Source organism: Callionymus lyra, chromosome 16 (genome assembly GCF_982586985.1).
Source record: "Callionymus lyra chromosome 16, fCalLyr1.hap1.1, whole genome shotgun sequence".
Lineage (NCBI taxonomy): Eukaryota > Metazoa > Chordata > Actinopteri > Syngnathiformes > Callionymidae > Callionymus > Callionymus lyra.
Window position 1 is genome coordinate 6,438,326 of NC_141833.1, and position 22,382 is coordinate 6,460,707.

At 38.4% G+C, this 22,382-nt stretch overlaps 1 protein-coding gene across 1 annotated transcript in view; it reads left to right on the forward strand.

Annotated features, from left to right (window-relative positions):
* The window catches only part of ece2a (endothelin converting enzyme 2a), a 78,804-nt gene extending 57,305 nt beyond the window's left edge, over nt 1-21,499 (forward strand). The window contains exon 4 of the mRNA XM_087810518.1: nt 19,702-21,499. Coding sequence (XP_087666644.1) covers nt 19,702-19,986 — 285 coding nt within the window. The 3' untranslated portion in view covers nt 19,987-21,499. The remainder of the gene's footprint in view (nt 1-19,701) is intronic.
* Nucleotides 21,500-22,382: the final 883 nt, after the last annotated feature.

A 22,382-nucleotide genomic window follows, 5' to 3' on the forward strand; every position in this document is an offset into this window, starting at 1 on the left:
GATTCAGTTTAATACACTTTTATAAATATTTTCCCACACTAAGCGACCTGGTGGGAAAGATATTTTTAATTTTCTGAACATTTCTAATCTTGGCGAGTGGATTGACGGCCAACCATAAACGACTTTCTGACAACCTTGACGACCTTTTGTGAAAGTTGAAAATAAGAAACAAATGCTCACTGGACTGTGTGTATGTTGCTGTGACCCACACTTGTTGCGTCATATAATATCTGTCATGTGTGATTCGTGACCTTCTGGTTGGCGATAAAACCCACTTTATTCGTCCCCAAAATCCAGCGTCCCAGCTGTGCCCGGCCGTGTTCGGGCGACATGAGTCGGCGAGAAAAACGGGGAATCTGTGAAGTGATAAGTTGTGTTGATTCTGTACATGAGGCGTAAACATGAAGATAACGCTCCTGGTTCCTCCTGGTCCTCCTCACCTCCCTTCACTGCTCTTGCAACAAAAATCTCCACCACCCGACTCCAGAGTGTGTTCCAGGATCTGTTTCCATAGCAACAGGTTACCATGGAAACTAGGTGACAGTGCAGCAGCATATCCCATCTTCCCGGTAGAGAGAAAGTTCTCCCTGTATGTAAACAAAGAAAGAAAATGATGCATATAGTCTTTTAATTTAACACATTATAGAATAATTCGTTCTCTAAGTTCTTGTTGTCAAAATAGTAACGATACAAAAAAAAGGTTTCTCATCTTCATGCTCCTCTCGTACCCATTTTAACCCGGAACACGTTGAGTACACCGAATAGAACTTTACAAACGGTTTCACAAATGAGAGCGAAATGACCAGCGTCGCTTCAGATCTCAGCCCGTCGGAGCAGAAGACCGGAACCGGAGTGTGTGCGAGAGACAAAGCGGCTCACGTGCAGGGGAGGGTGCGGGCGCTCAGAATAGTTACAGAAAAGTGCATCCACTTGATCAAACCCCCTTAAGGACTCTCATGATGATAATGAAGAGTGAATATGCAAGTGCACAATGTAAACAAAATATGGAGAAAGCTGTAGCCAGATATAGATATAATTATACCACCGATTATATTCAGCAGTTTAATCATGAATATATGTGTAAAAGATGATGGATTTTATCTTTAGCATGTTAGCATCACAGCTAACTGTGTTTTTTGTGACCCTGTAGCCCGTCAGACATATCATTTTTAACATTTATTCTCAATATGAGTACCTCTTTTTTATAACGATTTTCATATTTTAGCTACATGAGTTAGTGTAGTTGTTTATTCCCTTGAATAACTAGTGAGTGTGTTGCTTACAATTGCCTACTTAAGCATGTTATGGATGGATAGATGGATGGATGGATGGATGGATGGATGGATGGATGGATAGATCTCAATTGGGAAATCAGGTACACAGACGATAGATTCATAGAACAAGAATAAAGTGCAATGAAAAGAAAGTGCAAAATGATACAATCTAAAGATAAAGAACTAAGATCAAAGACAAAGGATACAAAGATTAACATGGAATAGAATCATCTTTTCGCTCCACTCCTGCCCCCCAAACTCAGAATTAAACAATCTTAATAGCCCGAGGTATGGATGAGTCTAATGATGTATTTGCAGTCTCGATGTGTGAAATATTATGAAAACCATGACACTTGTCTCGGCTGAAACTCTTTATTCTTCATTCCCGCTCCAGTACTTGATTATAAGATGACAGCCTGACATTGTCTTTTCACAAAAACAATCACAGCCTGGCAGACACAAGTGCTTATTCAGTTCTCTGTTTGAGATGGAGCGACAGACACAGTGCTAACCCAAACAGGCAGAAGTCGCAGAGCAGGCTGTGATTATGACTCCCAAGTTGAGGCTGTTTAAAATCATTTTACATCATTTTTTATGATTTAAAAGAAACTCTTGAAGAGTATTTACGTCCGCGGGAGTGAGTCCTACATCATGCACGCTAACTGTCCAGGGCAGCATGAAAATCAAATCTTATTTACACACTTTAATTTTTCATTTGAGCGGACGGAGGATCTGAGGCGACCAGAATGCACACGCCTCTTCCCCCCTTTTTTTTTTAAATTCTGCAGTCGACCTGCTTTCCCGCACGTGATTCAGCACTGCTATTTCAGTCTGAACGTTGCTTTTCTGCCTGCAGGACTGACTGCTGCCACTGAAATAGCAGCCAAACAATCGCAGCAGTTTAGCAATTCCAGAGCAAGTGAGGACACAATGGAGTGTTTACTGAAATAGTTGTGACATTTCTGGGTTGGCTAATGTGGCTCTCAGGAGGCGAGGTCTGATTGTTTGCTATCTAGTGGACGGGAGAGTGGCAGTTAAAAGAATTAGGTGGATATTCCATTTTTAGAACGTGTCAGCTGGTGATGGCTTTTTTTCTCAACTTTGAGGAGCTTTGCAGTTTCACACTGGAGCTTTGATGTGGCTGACAAGATGCAAATGGATCAGTTTAGTTCCCTTTGGGATTAGCTGTAGGATGAGGGCTCCTGATTTGTCGTTTCTCCCTCCAGTCCGTATTAATCAAGCAAATATGACAATGTTCCTTCCAAACGCTGTTTGACTGTCTTTGTAAGGTCCATTTCTTTGTCCAGGTAGTTTCAAACACAATCCTTTCATCTGCTGCTCACACAGTTGAGGGTGAAAAATGCAAAGACTAAACATTTTTAACTTATTTTCTGTCCAAATCACAAGTTTATTCTCCAACTACTGATGACAATATCATCCAAAATAGCCGTAAACACCAACAAACCTCAATGTAATATTATAAGTATCCGTTTTAAGGTTGACAGTTCAAAGTATTTTGACATGAATTTCTTGTTTAAACAGTCTTAAAAATATTTGTTTTTTCCTGTCTGTGATCTAGCGGACACAACTTTGGTGTTTGATTAGTATAATCTGCCAAATAAGGTCACATGAAAGTCTAAAAGTGGCATAGATGCATAGGATTTATATATATATTTGTATAGATAGATAGATAAACTTAGAGGATAGATTCATAAAACAAGAACAATAAGCAATGTGAGTATATAAACTAAAGGTAGTAAATAAACTTTGATGTGTCTGTCTATTGGTCATCTTTATAAAATATGAATCATGAGATTAATGCCTTAAGGTAAAGTGTAATATGGCAAAGCTTATAGATTTGAACTGTTTTATTCTTCTCTTTCTACTGTAGTCATTAGCACTATCAATCGCTATTTCCTTATCTTCGTTCATCAGCTTTGTACTAATTCACAACTTTTTCAATTGCAAAATAGCATTCAAGAGTGTAACTTAGAAACAGAGATTAAATAGTGAAAATGTATTTATGTTATATGTACATTTTTTCGGCACAAAGTTGGTGAACTATTTTTTAAGTTCCTGCCGCAGTTTCCACTCTTATATTTTTCTCTGTCAAAGATAAGAAAAGTCTGTTTACTTATTGAGGCAAAACACAGTTATTCCTCAGGACCATAACAGCCTAATTTGTTTGAACTGGCGCGTTAGTGCCAATAATATATTAATATTACTCGACTTACCGGCGGGCAAATTTTGGAGTCCATTATTGGCCGAACCCCGGCAGCAGCTGTAGCTTCATTTGAGACGGGTTTTTTTTTTTATTATGTCCGTGCTGGGGATAACCACTAGTGAAGTCTGAAAGAAAAAATGACATTGCAGCTCTTTATTGAGATAAATGTGCTTGCTTAGTTCAAGGCCGATTTCACGTATCAAGATAAAGAACTTCTATGTTTGGACGTGCTCTGATGCTGACAATACACTGATCTGCTTCAAACAACATTGGCTCTATTACCTCATTACTATTTACAAACCATGCAACTCTACTAAAGTATGTTAGTTTGCGTCGACAAAAATGATCAGCATAACATGAAATATTAAAATTGTGCATTTATCTCTAACAATGTCAGTGTTGTGAACAAAAACAACACAAAGTTAGCCACAATTATTTAAGTTCACATGTTAAATGGTCATAATGCTGTTATGAAAACGGTTGTCTGATATGCTTTATTTATTTTATTCAATATAGTTTTTTGTTTTCTCCTGGAAGTGCAAACTTGGGAGATTTTGAGATTAGGAATTTTATTGGAAAATATTTTATTGCCAGTAGTAATAGAACAAAACAGAACTTTTGTGGTGAAGTGGAAAAAGATATCTAATCACAGATGCAGTCATTTTCTATATTTCAGTTTTCTATTTCCTCAAGTTTAAGTTTCCTAAAGTTATTTTACTAAAGTTCAACCCTACATCATCTGTTTGGGATCTAAGAATCACTGATCATTTTACTCACACTGTTCCAACACTAGAGGGAGCCAGAAACAATATTTCAATGTTACATATTAGGGCTTTTAAATGTTGGTATTTTTTTTTACCAATAAATGTATCTGTTATTTGTTTATCTGGAATATGAGAACTTGATAACATTTTTGAATGTATTTCAAATTAGATTCATTGTTTTATCTGACTAAAGTGGAAGGCATTTAGAAGCTATTTTTATATACATGTTTTGTTTGGCTGAAGGTTGTCTTGTTGAGGAGACAGTCGGTCTTGATTCCACTCTTCTGGTCTGACAAATACTTTCTTTTCACTGTCCTCACGTTTTTATTTCTAGTTACACACAACTCTAGTCTTCAAGGCTTTTCACATCCTAAAAACAATTTGCTCTTGTTAAGTGCCTTCTTTAGCCATTTGAGAGATGTTTCTGTTGTAAGAATGTAAAGTAGAAACTATTTATAAGTAAACAAGTATATGTGTTTGTATGTTAGATGTTCGAAGTAGTGATTTTTTTTTTCTCTCAGAGCGACCATACTTGGATTAAGAGGTTCATTTAAAATGAAAAAAAAACGTTTCTTTGGGTTGTTATGGAAACAGGTCTGTAGCTGCGGCGTGTTTATGTTGCTTCAAATATTCCACCTCCACTTGTCTGTCAACAACGGCAGATGATACTTCAATAACAGATTCACAAGTTTATGTTCCGATGCGGACACGCTCGCCTCCGCTTTATGATCCGCGATTTCAAACCGAGTGAACTTGTGAAGGGCAGCGTAACGGCAACACTGTCCTCTAGCCAAACGAGATAAATTGACCCATTACTGTTATAGCTCTGACAAGCACCATTTCAAATGAATTGGATTCCCTCAGCAGGCTTGTTAAGTGAGAGTGATTCTTCGCTCCTCCTCCTCTCATCCCTCAGCACAAGAAAGCTGATATTGGTAAAGATGATTCATTTATTGCTGTAAATGGTATCGTGATACGGCGGCGGCGGCGTCCCTCCAGATATTTGTGAGAAGACTGGACTGTGAAGGATGTTTATTTTACTATTGTTTGTACCATGAGTCACACATAGGCTTGAAGGCTTCTTGAAGGCACTCAGACAGTAACAAGGCGTTGGCAGATCAATTGAACGTGGGAAGTGGGTTTATCTTCCTGTGTGTCTTTAAAAACAAGATGCAAAATTAGCTCCTAGTGTGTCTGACTATGAGAGGTCAAACTTAAACTGATCCCAGAACCAGTATTGGAACCCATCCCTAATAAAAAAAGACCCGGGGTTCATCTTCTCTCCAGTTATTGTTCTGGACTTGGTGTCTGGTGTCGTGATTTATGGTCTCAAGCTTCTTCCTGTAACACTGGCCCAGTGAACGGAACCGGACTGTGTCAGTGTGCTGCTGGAACCCGTGACAGAATCTCACAACACCTATTTCTATCCCACCAGAGATCCTCTGAATAGAAGGACACACTGGCCCATTTTCCTTCCCCTCCTTCCTCCTGCTAGCTTTAAATAGCGGGCCAGGCCCAGTAGGAGTCGGAATAGTATCGTAACATCTTTGAACTTGTTTATTTTAATCATCATAAATAATGGTTATGGAATACTTTTTTACGTCCAGACATGTACGAGGCCTTTTGTAGAAGTTGAGTAGGTTTTGAACAGTATGAAAGTCCCGTTGAAAATGAGTTCAGAACAGCTGTGCCTGGAGGATGGCTTCACATTTTTGTGTAACTTCTGTGAGATAAATTCACCACGACCCGCACTTTAAAGGGCCATCTCCAGAATTACATTCTTATCAACTTCAAATCAAATATTCTTGTTGCCAGATCATTTCCCTAAGGTCATGTAAAATGGTGATTTATAATCGTGATTACAATGTCAATCAAAATACATTTTTACGTAGAATTGTTGGGTAAATTATTCATATTTTATATATTATTTGGTCGAAATGTGTCATTACTGTACTTTTAATGGTTGTAATGCCAATGTGGGTTGCATTTACTTTAAAATATTCTTCATTTTATATTCATGATCAATGTTTCTACACCAGAGCAGTACACATTGTAATTACATAAAATGTATAAGTGAGAGAAACTGTTTTCTATTATACATACAGTAATACATTATCATAATGCAATTGCCCATTTGAAAAGCAATAATATATACAGTATATCATTATATTTAAAAAAAAAAATGAAATCAGATTTACTACATGACACATGTCAATAAATAGGTTTGTATTAAAAACATGTTTCAAAGTTGTCATACACTGATCCACTGCAGTTAGTGACTTGAAAAGGTTCCAGATGTCAATGGGCCGTTGGACTTGGACTTGTTTGTGTTCAGCACTAATCAACCTGTCGTTGTATTTCCCTGTTGACATATGTGCTCAGAAACATCTTTTGTAATAGGATTGGAAACTTAATCTTTGCCGCACCAACCCGTGGTAAAGATAATCCGGCCCATATCTCCTGTTGAACACTCGCTTAACTGCCTAGTTTCAGTGTTTACGTTCAAATAGAACAACAACGATTTCACTGATTATATTTTCATATCGTTCTTCTCCCATCTTTGCTCGGACTCGCTCATTCGTCAACTATTAGTTTCATCATGTTGATTTAACCCTTCTGTTATGTGCTCAGGTTCAAGGAGACCCGAAGCCCCGAAAACAAATGTGTTTTTGGTATCCCTTTGACCAAGAGGCAACACAAGGGATACCAAAAACACATTTGTTTTCCGGCCTTCGGGTCGCCTTGACCCAGGGATAACACAATGGTTAAGACTAGTTGGTCCATCATGTAAGTATGTTATAGTTATTTGTAAAGTGCTCTTCTAGATCAGGGTCATAAAGCGCCTGAACAATACACAGTAAAAAATACACACAAATTTAAAAACTCTAAATGGCTAGGACAAACCACTTCACATGGCCGGATAGACTCAAGAGCCAAAAAATGACTAAAATAAAGATGTACATTTTATCATGGGGTAAAATGTAATGTTATTGTAAGGATGGCTATCTTTTGTATTTATGCTATAATGTTTTTATTTCATCATATAAAATTAATTATCATATTCTATTTTTTTTTTCATCTAAATAAAGGTACTTTTAAATCAAAAAAATATATTTTCTCGACTTGTATTACATGATATGAATAATCATTTATTAATTGATATTTCTACTTTAATTATAGTCATCAGGGCCACATTCATTCAGTCAAGGCTCTATGTGGCCCCCGGACCACATGTTGCCCAGTAGATCATGGCTAGAAGTAGCTTCTCCTAAATACAGTCACTTCAGAAACCATTTCTGCCCTATAGGAATGTGTTCCTGATGTATTCCGCATGAATAAAAGATGGTTTTCCTCCAGTATTCCAGAGATAATGCAGACTGAAATCACAAAGGGAGCTCTGAGCCAAACATGTCACTGTACCAGCGGCTCACGTTTTGCTCCACATTCTCCGAAGCTCCGGTTCCTCTGGGATCCATGAACTGTTCTTCAAGAGTTTAATTAAAGATATGCAGACTTTTCCCCTCACAGATGAGAAGTTTTTCAGCGTCTCTCTTCCACTAGCAAATCCGTGCATTACCGAAAGGATGTTTGACACGGATGTTTTTGTCAATTATTCACCTGGGTGTCACGTGTGAGGAGATGTATGCGACAGTCGGTGTGTGGTCGGGAGGAGAGAAGAGGTGTGGATGTGTCATGTCTGTCTCCGTCTCGGAGAAAGTTGTCCAATAATTAATGCTCTCCTGGGTGGCGCTGGAGATGAGAGGTGAGGAGACTAGGAGAGGGAGTGATGAAGGAAAAGTAGGATGAAAGTTTTTTCTCTCGATGAACATCGAAGAAAGGGTTTTTAAATTTAGCCTCATTGCCACGAGGGGAAATTGCGGCGGAAGATCAGCGCGACGAACAGTCGGTGAACAATCACGCACGCACCCGTCACGGAGGATCTGCTTTAGATATAGAAACTTGTAGACAAGAGTTTCCTTTCTCTTGTGCTTGTAAATCTGTCCTTGTTGACCCACTTCTTTAGGCACCAATCAGAGCCTCCCCAGAAGAACATCGAGCACTGATGTTGCAAAAATGTACTCGCCTTAAATGATCATTTACAGGTCATTTCTGGTAAGTAAGTATGGATATTGACCAGATAATGCTGTTTACACCACCAGATGTGGGCCCTTGGGCCGGATGTGGCCATATGCCTGCATTATTGTGACCCTCGGTTTGAAAATCTGATCATGTCTAATTTATATGTGTAATATATTTGTCATTATTGACTATTTAAAAATATATTTTTTTAATTAAATGAACTATTTTATTGAACAGATGTTTAAATTATGTACTTTTGCTTACTTCCTTTAACCCTTGTGTTATCTCAGGGTCAAGGTGACCCTACGGCCTGAAAATAAATGTGTTTGTTGTATCCCTTGTGCTGTCTCTTGGTCAAGGTAAGCACAACCAACATATTGCTTTTTGGGCCTTCTGGGTCACATTAACAAGGGTTAATCTTGCAGTTTTACTTTGTTTGTTGGCAAATTGGTAGATATTAATCTACCATCCATCTGTATGTCTTAAATCTGTATTATATCTAATAATTTATACATAAAGACATATATTATTCATATTTTGAATTTCAAACTATTGATTTTGTTTCTAGTCTCCTGAAATACACAAAAATGTATTGTAATGCTGTTCAGATATAACATTACACATCATATTAATTTAGATATTAGTATATGTTCTTGGAAAAGCTAAACAAACTAAACAAATGAAAGTCTTGCTTTATTTATATAACATATAACTTGGCAGCTACATTTACTTATCCATAAATACTTATTTTTTCTATCTTTCTAATAATAATAATAATACTACTAAGAACTTTTGAGATTGTAAATTGCTAACCCCTGCTTTAGACCATTAGTGTTGCTGAATCTTCTTAAATCTAAATGTATTATTGATCATGATTTCAATTCAAAATATAACTGGGTAGAGTTTCTTTGTTTTTTAACCAACATTCTTTAAGTCATTATTTATTTTTTACAAAAATAATCGATGAAATAATGAATTTGAAATATGCTGTATATTGAATGGTATTAAAAATGTATTTAAATTGTAATAATATGCCATATACCTATAGTTTAAATTATTTAAAAACTTTATTTTCATCACATTCAAGCTCTTGTGCTTCATCCCTTCTTTCTTTTGGCTCGACGTTCCCTCGAAGCAGTCGCAGTATTTAACGCAGCCCCTTGGAAGAACGTTACCGCACACCTGACGGCTGAGTCATGCAGCCGACCTTCACCTTCATTAACTCAATCATAACATGAAGATACGTCCTGGTTATCGATGCTATAAACTCCATGTATATGTTTGCGAGAGAGTTCTCTCTCCCTCGCGCTGACCTACATACATTTTTTTCGTGACCATCACAAAAAACTTTTGTCTCCATGGCAACCGTGCAGAGTGCGAGGGAGAGTTGCGCCAACTTGAAAGGATGCATTTTTTCTTCCCACGGAAGCGACGAGCCCACACCGAGTGCTCTTGGATTTACATCAGAGCAGATGTATACAGTCAGCTTTGACTTTTGTCTCAGCTCTCCTGCACAACACTCACAAGAAGTTGAGTGAAGCTCTGCAACAACAAAAAAAAAAAAAAAGTCTGAGCGCACATGTACTGAGAGAGGAGAAGTGAGGGAACGTCTCAGATGTATAATTTATCCGTGCAGTGTGTGGGCAGAGGAGATGGGTGTGGAGTGGGTGAGGAAGATGTGAGGATGCTGTATAGAAGGTATGGGAGGCGGAGGAGGAGGATTCAGGGAGGGGGAACTCACGTTTTCTCTATTATCCATCAGTGTGTCAAGTGGTCTTTGTCGGGATGTAGGTCAGTGGAAATCACAACATGTATTTGATACGGTACAGTCCACCAACTGCACGGACTGTTTTCCACGTCCCTCACTAAGTGGCACGTGCATCATCGGACTGCAGATGGTCCCTCGTAACATTTGCAGATCTGGCTCTTTGGGGCAGAAAAGAAGGATAAAAAACGGGGGATGAGAGGTGAAGTAAACAAAGCAGGCTGTTGCACCCCGGAGGGGGGGGGGAGCAGATCTGCTTTGTTGGGAAGACCTGCATCGAAGCTCCGCCGCCGCCCGCCCACCCGCCCACCCCCGTATCACCACCCCTCCCATCTTTCTTTTCCCCCCCGTCCCACCGTGTTCATCTCACCCACTCTAATTTCTTGGAGACGTTAACACGTTTCTGCCTTCCACATGTCTGGCTGCAGGCTCCGGGTGAGGTGAAATGAAAAGAGGGGGGGGAAGGCGGCGGTGATTTTGAAGGAACATTCTGTTGATGTAGGGGGGAGAGGGAGGGAGGAGGGGAGAGCTTCGCGGGACCAGTAAATCCAGAACGGAGAACATGGCGAGGATTGGAAAAATAAAGACGTTAAAATATGACCCAAATAAAACAGGGAAGCGCCTCGTATTGTTCCGAGCGTGCAGGCCTCAAACTGCAGGGACGAAGGATTGTTGGTCTGCTTTGCTCTGATACTTCTGAGAGTCAGCATGTAGACCACTGACCTATTAGTGTAGGTTTAGGTGAGGGACCACTTGATCAGGTCAAGGTAAATGGGTAAGGGGGGCAGAAGACCCTCATTTCAAATGTGTCAATTTTTATAAAAATGAAATCATATTTACCTCACACTGTGCTATAGGGAGTACGATTCCTATCCTCTTGCTACTTTTGTTGATGAAACAAAATTGCTTGCATTGATTTGCAAGGCCCATAATCTGTCTGAACTATTCTCTCCTTCTTTTCTCTTTCTTTTTTTGGTTTTCAAATGTATTTTTATACCTGTGCCATGTTGGGCTTAACTTATATTTTGTGTATATTCAATTTCATGCTAGATCAGGACTAGATAATTTAATTCTTTAAGGGGCCAAAATGTAAATTGTGGATATTGTGAAGTCAAAAGAAGGATCCGTTGTAAGAACAGGAGCTAATATTGGTGGAAATCTTTAATGAAACGGTAAGGTAAGTAATTACACAAGGTTTTATGTACCGTTTCTATGCTTAAATTGTATTAATAATACTGAATATACGCATGTATACAGTAGTGAATGATAATGTAGAAACATAAATATGATATAAATACACATTTACATTCATACATCTACAAAAACAAAAAAAATGTTAAAAGCAGGGGAAAAACATACAATTCCGAAAGAAACTTAATATGTGTGTATTAAATATTTAACTTGTAACTAATTTTCAAAAAGCAACTATATAGTATTATCTAAATATTTAGCTTTTCCTTGCTTGGATTTGACTCGACATCACTTGAGCCCAATGTGGCAATAAACTAAAATTACTGATGGAGGGAGAACGTATAAAAAAGTGGATGAACAGAAAAGGAACAGAGACCCATGAGACTAGAACAACGGGTCAACTTTGTCCAATAAAAAAATAGCAGAATAGAAATGTAACATTAGAAGAAAGAGACATTGCAAGGATTGTAACGATCCATTAGCAACACAACTAACAAGCCCCACAATTAAATGTAAAAAAAAAACACAAAACAAAGACCATATTTCTTTTTTCTCAGGTACTTGGACAGGTCACAACAACACACTCACGCCTACTCAACGCTTAGTCGCTCGACATATGTATGTGGGAGGAAACCAGAGTGCACGAGGAAAAGCATCTCAAGCACAAAGAGAACTTAAAAGTAAAACTAACGTAACACTTTGAAAAGAGAAGTTTACTTTAGTAGCTACTAGAATAAGCACATTTTTTTTTTACATTTTCATTAAAAAAAATACATCTTTATCTGTAATGTTTCTGACTATGTCCTTAACTGGTAAAGAAAATATGTCGATTGGAAGGAATAACACTGATACAGTGCATTCCTCTGCCAAAGGATGTTTATTCAAAGGGCTTAATTAAAACACTGGATACCATCAAAGCCATTAAACAACTTCCACTATTCAAGAATTGTGTCACATAGAAAACTAAATTCGTTGAGAAGAGATCAAACTGACTTTACCTGAAAGTTAGTGTGTCCTAACCTCTCAGCAACGTCCTTAGGTTAGTCACTGAGTTCTGAGATTCCAACAACTGTACCAACCAACCTCAAATGAATAATAACATTTTGTATCTTGATCTATCAGGAGGTGGATTTATTTTGGGAATTCACTTTTTATACCGCGATTAATAAAAGTTTTTGCTACTTTTCCTGAAAGTTTCATAAAACACATTTTAATCTAGAGGATGGAGTGCATAACCTAAAACATGAGAAATATATGATTTAATAAAACTATGTCTATATGTATTGTTTACTTAAATATCCATAAAACACTATACTATATATATATAACTATAACTATGTAGCTATATAAATATTTTCTCCCGCTGTCTCCCTTTTTTTCAATTCATCTATAGCCCATGTGTTTCTATATGAATATAAAAGATGTGCTTAGATGTCCTCTTCTATACTCCGAGTACTCTTTCACTGCATTATACTCCCAGCCTACGAGCGCTGAAGCCTCTTCTCAAAAACACCCTGCATTTCCTGCATTATTCATGACGGTGGTGGAAGTTTGTGCCTCGCTGACCTGACCTTTCATGAGTGTACCCAAACAAAAAGGCAATATGAGATCCTATTATAAAATCCCAGGAGGAATCCCAGGTAATTCCACAGCCACTTTACGATGTTTGTCTCCGCGGAGCCGTGTCGGCTACACTCTGGTGTCCTTGGAGGTAAATACTGCGGCGCTGCCTTAATGCTCGGTAATGGTCCGGAGTGGCTCCTTGCCAAACTGCTTTTTAGTGAATTAGAAGTTGCATAATTGGCGCTTTAAGGGTGGTGTGAGTTCTTTAATTCATCTTTTTGGGGTTCAAGATGCATCACTCTCTTTGGAGGGACTAAGAAAATCCGTTTTTCCTTGCTTCCATTGTTTGCTAGAATCCAAAATAATAAATATATTATTAGTAAATATACATCATTTTGAATTATGATTAGGTCTATATATGTATACATTTTTGTCTATGCTGTGTTATTATTGTTTATTGTACCACTTTTTTTTACCCTTTCCAATAATGCTGCCAGCATTTATTTTTCTCTTGGGTGGACACAGGTGTTTGTCTTATATTTCTTTATCCTTAAATTGAAATATATTTAAAAGCTAAATGACAAATATACCAGTGATTTGTCACTTTAATTAAGCAAGTTTTAGGACCGAATGCATAATTGAAGGGTATTAAAATATCTATTTAATACATTTCTGAGTAGAAAAGAGTTGACAAGGTCTCTGTATTCTTGTGCCTGGAAAGCACACAAATGAGTGGAATGGTCAAAGCTCTTCTTTTTTAAAACACATTTGTTTGTCTTAAATGAAAATGACCTATTTCTAATCATTAGCTAGTGACCTAAAACTGCGACGTAGTCATAAACTTCTGACTGCGTTGAGGTTTTTCATATTTTGATAACTGTGCCGAGGAGATTTGTGGAAAATAATCTGAGGGGAAAAAAAACAAATATTGACTGTACACAGATTACTGAAGCGGTAATACGAGCAGGAGAGCGAACAGTATTAAAATCAGAGATTACTAAAGTGCCAACGTTGTGCCTGATTCTGTGTCACAAATTACAGCGATCGTCAGCATCGTTGAACAATCAGTTCCCCCTTAAATTTCTGAATTTAGATTTTTGACCAGCCATTCTTAGCCTTATTTATCACTATAAATCAGGGGTGGGCAATTAAAATTCTTCAAGGGCCTCATTAAATTCTGTGAATGTTGTTAGGGGCCGTCAAGCCAAAAGGAAGACGAAAAAAATCACGAAAAAAAAAGCATCATTAGGCCATGACTTTTATTAAGCTAAATAAGATGATATTTTATTCTTGTATAGATGAGGTTTTTTTTAAACATTTATTCAATTAACTTAAAAATATCTTTTTAGATGTTTTAAGGTATTAATATATACACGAAAAATAACACACAAAAAGGAGGGAAGTGTTATGTGAAAATATAAATGAATAATAAATACAAAATACATTTGTTAATGCATTAGAACCATTTATACATGATCATACTTGACATTACGAGGGCCGCATAAATACAGTCAAAGGGCCGCACTTTGCCCAGGTCTGCTATATATTAACATTAATTCAATATCCTGAGCATCGTCACGAACATTTGTAAAAGAGAGAGTCGCTTCTGAACAGACCCACCGACTGTGGATGACTCCCGACTGTTGAATGTGGGCGTTTGATTTCCAGGGCACGACAAGTGCCAGTGTTGTTGTGGTGGATGAGCACATGCTGAAACATGTGGTGTATAATTATGACTCAGCATTAATACTACACCTCCTCTTCTTTTTGCTTGTTTTGCATATATTTTCAAGCGTTCAAGATGTGGGTCAGTGATACATCCAGACGCGGGAAAGCGTCAACGTTGTGCGTCTTTGTCGTCGGGCCGGTGTAGCCGCCGACCTCAAGTGACGGGAGTCTGGTTTCAGCGACAGCGGTCACCGGTGACATAAGGCTCTGGTGTTACACTGCAGGGACACCCGTGCGTCTCGGCGTCATGAATAATGGCTGGTGTGCGGTGAAGTCAGCATAACAAAACAATCCCTTCTGACTCAGTGAAGCTGTTTGTGTCGGAGAAGCTGCAGGAGTGTCGGCGTCGTGGCGGCCTTGAAGGAGGAAGATCTGTCTGTTTTGATTGCATCACGGGAGTGGATTATAGCCATAAGACAAGCTAGAATCTTGCATTCAGGGATGTCAAACTGGTCCAGAAAAGGGCCGAGACGGTGCAGGTTTTTGTTCCAACCAGTCATGAGTTAACGAATCAGGTGTCGGCTTAAACAAGCAACACCTGACTGACAATCAAGTGATTACTGTATCCAGACGCCTGATTGGTTCAACTATATGTACTTGACTGGTTGGATCTAAAACCTGCACTGTCTCGGCCCGTATCTGGACCAGTTTGACACCCGTGCGTTTAGTTGTTTTATTAGTTACATCAGTACATGTTCTCTAATTCAGGTGCCTTTTTCGAAAAAAGGGAACCAAATTCCATATTGTAAAAACGTAGTTAAAGATGAAAAGCACCATCATGTTATGGGTTATCTTATTCAGAGGTTCAAAATTGTAAGCACAAATAACTTAAACCAGTTGAAAACATTATTCATACATAAGAACTTCTTCAAGATCTTCAAAGCTATCCCAATTTAAGTAAGTCATTATTTGTAAAGCACCTTTCTAGACCAGGGTCACAAAGCGCTTGAACAATTAAAAACAATACACAGTTAAAATATATACTTTAAAAAGGTCAAGACACGTAAGACCAACACAGGAGTCCCAAGAAAATTAAGAGAAAACCTGCAAAAATAAAAATGTCTTAAGATGTTTTCTTGAAGGAGTCAGTAGATCATCAAACACAGAGGGAGAGGAAGATTGTTCCAAAGCTTAGGAGCAACAGTCTGGAAGGATTTCTCTCCTCTGGTCCGGAAGTGTGTCCAGGAACCATCAGTAGATTCTGATCCACAGACCTCAGAGCCCGAACTGGGGTTCTAAGGCCGGATCAGATCAAGAACCAGAATTTTAAAATTGATCGTGCAAAAAACTGACAGCCAGTGAAGAGTTTTAAGGATCGGGGTAATGTGAGTTCTTCTACTATAGCTGTTTTTTTTATTTTTTAAAGAATTTTTTTTTTTTTCAAATTTAAGAATTTGCACGCCGCCTTAGCGGCCTCCCTCTGTGGAGTTTGTATTTGACTTATGATCTTGTCATAAATACCTGGTTTTGCTTTTTCTGGTCTAATAATACAGAGGCTCTGCAGGAGGGCCGCAAATGGCCCCTGGGCAGCACTTGACATGTGTCTAAGTGTCAATATATCTGTAGGAGCAGTGATGGGATTTGAAATGTTTGCTACCCATTAGCTAGTTAGCTTACTATTGAGCGCATTGTAGGAAAAAAGGAATAGAAGAAAAACACAAAAGACAAGTCTCACACATTCAGTGTGATACACTCTTTTCTCACCAATTACACGTGTAAAAAAGAATAGCCCACAAAGTAACATATGCCGTGGAATATGTAGCAAGATGCTAGTGTTTGGAGCTAAAAACTAGTAAGATTTGTTCACATGATGTCCAGAGCCACTGACCCAACGACAAGTGAGCGACTAAAGTTCAAATGATCCTCAATATCGCAGCAGAACTTATGCAGCGTTAATATGAAAACTCCTCCAACAATATTTCCATCACCTCTTCTCGCGTAATGGATGGAAACTAATGGAGAACAAAGACCTTCTCCCTCCTCTCTCTGTGACATCCCTCTTTCATCTCCGTGTAATAAATCGCTCCTTTTAGCCCACATTCGGTCACCTCTCCGCCCTTTTCTCCCTGCGTGTCCCAGCGAAGAGTGAATAATTCATGCTCGGGCTGCTCGGCGGTCGACATGAATCATGTGATAAGAGCAGGAAACACGTGCTCGTCCCGGAGCAGATCGTCTCTCCGAAGACCCCGGGACAGAGTAGGTGCTCTTGGCTGACGGTCCAGCGCTCGCTACAGCTGCTTGTCAACACCATCCCAATTACCCTGAACGCATCACGGGAGCTGTGTAGCATGCAAAGACTTTTTGACCGAGTACACGTGGGCTTCCTTTTTTTTTTATCCTTTCACATCCATTCTGATGAAGCTTTGCACTGTAACTAGCATGTGTCGTGTACTTAAACCCTTGTCTCACTCAAGTGTGTTTGTGATATCCCTTGTGCTGTCTCTGGGTCAAGGTGAACGACCTACCTGGCTTCCAGGAATACATATCCAGCGGTGGAAGTCGTAAAGCAACACAGGGGATACCTCAGGTCACCTTTATCCTGAGTTAACTCAAAGGTTAAACCATTCAAATACCCACCAAATATACACGCATAATACTCTAGCAATTTTATTTAAAAATAATTGCGTTTAAAGTTGGTTTGAATACAGAAAAATCTAAATTGAATTTTTATCTTATCATGGATGAGCAATCTAAAATAATACATTACATTGCATTTCAACATGTTTATTTAAAAACATTTGAAAACACAAGTTGTTTATTTTCCCACAGAATCATTGAGTGCATAGAGTTTAAATTCAATTTAATCGGGAAAATGTGCAGTAGATAAAAGGGGATTACGATGAACGATTTAAAGCAAACACAAGACAGAAATCCAGAATTTCTCTGGGTTTGTGCCTCAATCTTTTGTGTTTTAAAGCTAAATGCAGCCTAATGCTACAATTTGCCCACAGGAATAAGTAGAGGTTATTTCTAAGTGTGTAAGAAAATATATATAAAAGATATATCGCGATTATAGTACTGTATCAATTTTCAATGGCATTGAATAAACATTAAAAAAAAAAAAAATCATAGTGATTTTTATGGTTCATATTTCAATAGTTTGTGTATAAAAGACAATCATTAGATTTTTTTTTTTAACAATTAACACTCAAATATTCACAGCTTTTATTAATATCATTTTCTCAGTGTCAAAGTAGCCACAAAACCAGAGAATTGGCAGCAATGACTGAAAAGGAAAGGATACACCAGGCTCCAGCAGCTTTTTAAGCTAATGTTTTTAGACATTTTGACTCATTTTGGCTTTAAATGGAGTTTAAAGTTAAAAAATGAAACCATGAAAGATACTTGATATTCCATTTACATTTGTTGTGAAGCATCTTGAGAAGCAATTTCCTACAAGCACTTTGACATTTGATGAGAGAACGTATTTGCTCATTTCTTTGTTTTAAAAGCCAGAAAAAGTGTAAAAAAAAAAACAATATATAGTTGTTCCTACAGTATCTCAATATATCGTATCGTTACACATGTATCGTGATACGTTCCGTATCGTGGGATTCAATCCATTCAGTTTAGACTTTCTCAGATAAAGCAAATGCAACTGTTATAAGTCGTCTTAGCGCCGGTTTCTTGACTAGTGATGTCTGGGTTACATTTTTAGGTCCAGAGTATATGTAAGTAGCAAGTTAGCTCCCAAAAAACAACTGTAGAGAAAAGTGTTGCGAGTTCAAACCACAGTTTGTTCACCAGGCAAGGTTGTTGCTGCTCCATGATAACTCAACGCAAGTAGTATTTTGGAGACAAAAAAGCATCTACTAAATGATATTTAATATCTTGAGAAACTTCACCGCTTTCAGAAGAACCGTAGTCTCAATCTTTGCTTTATTTTTTGTAATTTGGACTCCAGTGACTTGAGGAGCCAATGCTACAACCTGTAGCTCTCTCTGGTAAAAACAAACAATGTCCCAGTACTCTCAGGAACAGCTTAGAGTTTTTCTCATCTGGCAAGTTTTTCTTGTGACATGGTTCGGATGTGACGCTGCCGTGTGATTTATGGGAACAAGTTTGTGAGTGTGGTGAGTGAGTCATGCTCAAATGGGACAACAAGGGCCTAATAAGATAATAAAACTCAATAGAGAAACTCTTTAACGTTACAAAAAAATAAGCTTTATTGTAACATAACTGTGTTTATTTGAGGGTCAAAAATGCTGAAATAATGAAAAAAATCCATCCCAATAATCATCATTTTTTCAAGTATGTTTTTTTTACTTCAATGGTTCATTCTTTAGTTTCATATCCAGTTTGGGATTAAACCATGAATCTCTCATGACATGAGCTGGAAACTGCCAGTTATCCTTGAATAATGCATTTGTGTTGGACTTGTGTTGACTGGCAGACATTTTGTTGCTCAGTCCGGTCATGTCCTTCCGCTCCCACATGTAAACACGAAAAAACCGGCTCACAAACATGCCAACACAAGCAGGGAAACGGGACTTCGGACGAAGCCACAGCAACAATTATTCATACGAAAAGGGAGTCTCACTGTTTTCTGCTGTCACACCACGTTAGCCGTGGACACGGTTCAACACACCGCAGTGAACATCACACTCCGTGCTGCAACTAGTCGACACACACACTCTTTTCTGGCTATATTTTATTCTTATATACCCCGGGAGTCGGTGGTTACATCTGAGGGTGAGCACATTCCATTAAAAAAGTTTTTGGGAAAGTTGATAAAATTCTTAATCTTTATTTGTGTGGAAAGAAAGTGCTCAAGAGATTGTATACCTCTGCCAAGGAGGCTTGGTGGTCTTTCTTTCTTCGTGTACCGGAGAAATGGATAAACACATTAAATTGAAATTGAAAAACTATTGTTTCATAAGCAGCAAGTGAAATGAGCTCCTTGGCAGAGGTATGAAGAAGATTTTGCTGGTTTTTGGAACCAAAGCTCCTCCAACATAAGTTAAAACATGAACATTTTGTTTTAATTCTAGTGTCTTATATTAATGACCTGCACCTCTGCAAGACCCATAATGCACTGCATCAATGAACGGCTATACGACTGCCTTTAGAGATTTTTTATCATATATATAATGATATATTTATATTCCACAGGTCAGTCGCTGCCTGAAACCCGGCGGTCTCTTCATCTCGGTGACCTTCGCCCAGCCTCTCTTCAGGAAACGCCTCCTGGCTCGCAGCGAGTACCTCTGGTCCATCCGGCAGTACACCTACGGGGAGGGGTTCGAATACTTCGTCTACATGATGACAAAAGGGGAGGAGCTTAGCCCCCAGGACGCAGCCCTGGAGAGGAAGCTGCAGGACCAGGACGAACAGGCTCCGCCCCCTGCGGCGCTGGAGACGGACGATAAAGAGTTTTTGTCAACTATTCTTCTGTAGAGTTGAACGGATCTTTTGAGACTTTTTTACTCTTTACGACATTTTTTTTGTGGATTTAGAGGAACATTTAAGATAATTCATTCTTACTGTTTACCTATGGAAGAAAAAAAAAAAGACATTTCCCAGATTTTTAAGCTTTTAAAGATTTTGTTAAAGTTTTTTATTAAGCGTTACAGTTGAAAGAGTAAAAACTGTGGTTTAAGAGTTTTAAAAAAAAGTGCCGTTAAGTCGCAGAAACAGGCCTTTACCCTGCACTTCTGTCTTCTCATGACACACTTATTGGTTTGTGTTGTGACCGCCGGGCGAGTGATTTGCAGCCGCCCCCGTCCCGTTATCATCCCGCGCCAGTGTCTTCAACACCGTCTGCTATCGTAGCGATTCAGCTGCTGCTCCTCACTCTGCAGGCCCAGCCTCGGCTTCACTCGCTCACAGGACGAACCTGCAGAAGTGTCGCCGGCCATAATTCTATTTACACATCACTCCCGTGTGCATCCGCCTGCTATAGGTTCCAGACAAAAGCCGCTAATGGAGAGAGTCTGTGTTTGACACGCCTGTCAGCCGCGCTGACACGGCTCGTGCGCACAAGAACGTACACGCGTGTTATTTGTCCGGGGAACATGAGAAGCCTTTGCTTTTTTACTGCCTTCTCTGCTGCTTAAATATAGAGCGAGCCAGGCTGGAGACTGAGGCATTAATAAAGCAGAAATCATTTATTTTTAATTTGCTGGAATCTAATTACTGACTATTTTTAAAGCTTGAGGAAGAAGAACGATGCGTCAAGTTTTAGCGTATGACTCGCTCATGTAATAAACATGTAGCACTGACTATGAGTTTGAGCTTCTTGTTGAGAATAACAATAATATAGATACTTGAAGTTTAATTTATTGCCGTCAACAAGAGTTTAATTATTTGCTTGCAATTTAAGTTTAAATAATTCACTTTTTTTTAACCAAGTGTCCCAGTATGCATTGCAGGACTAAACGGTTCCAGTGGCTTACTGTTTGTACTGTCAGTTAAACCTGAATTTTGTGATATTTGTAGTGTTTTTATGTTTTTCTTTTTTCTTTTTTTTATGCATGTGGAAGTGCCTGCTCTCATGGTATAGTCTGATTTTGCTTTAGTGATAATAATAAAGTAGATTGTAGCTGATAATAATCACAGTGGTGCACAATGATATCTCAATGTTGAGACCCTCTAACTTTATCATATTAACCTTTTTATTTTGCCTTATTTTAACGTTTCAGAAATCTTCACATATTTTTCCTTCCATAGATGAACTATTTAAATATTACTTCACACAACTTCCAATTTTTTGGTCTTTTTTTTCAACTAATTGAAATTTAGTAATGGTCAATTATTTACTTTTTTTAACTCACTTAATGATGGAAAATAACTATTGGATAATGTTCATTACATTAAGTTGTACTAATAATGTTTGTTCTCTTAGTTCACATGTGAATACATTTCTTTTTGCCATTTGCCTGATTTTTTCCACGTTTAATAAAGTTTTTTGAGTTTTCTGTTTGAGTGGAGTGGATGTATTAGCAACAGCGTTTAGAAACCATACAAGTAAAAGAATAAAAAATCCAGATGATTATTCACAATACCACTAAATGTAATAATATTGTTATCATTTCCTGAAAACTATGGTAGTAGTTATTGTCACAAAATAGATTGATTGTTTTAATGGATTTTACACACCAACATCTTAGCAAAGTAAACACATGGATCTACCAAACTAAATAATAACTGACTGACTAATAGCTGATTCGTCTTACACTTAATTACCAACAACTAATATAAAATGTAAAGTCTAAGCGTTAGTTTGTATTTGTCTTGTTCTTACTGAGAGTCTCGGGGATGTTTAGAGGATGAAATGATGCAGAGAATATTGGGTAAACAGTGGAAAAAGTGCATGACAACAGTCAGTGTGGTTGAACGGAGGTGCTAACAGGAGCTTCTGTGTTGATGCGGCGTTTAGCTTGTTTCTCTCAAGAGCAATTATTGTGCAGCAATATAATTTTCCATCCAGGCTGAGCCCACTTCAACCATCCTTTGTTCCAGTTATTAAGAAGATATTAAAACGTCTACACTTCCTCTGTTGAGATTGAACTCGACTGTTGTGTAACCGGCTCGAGTTAATGCTTTAATAGTCGATCCCACTCTTGTATCTTGTATCGTACAAGTTTGTCGCCCCAGGACAGAAACGGCGAAACAATCTTCGGCAAATTCCTCGTCTTCCTCTGTCTGCGCGTCCTCGCTTGTCCGTATCGATCGTCCTGAGTGCTGTGTGTGGGTGTTATGTGAGAGCTCATGCAAGTCAAAACATCGTTCTTTACCAAACATCGGCTGCTAGTTTCACGCCGCAGTGTCAGGTATTTACCCGACTAACTAAC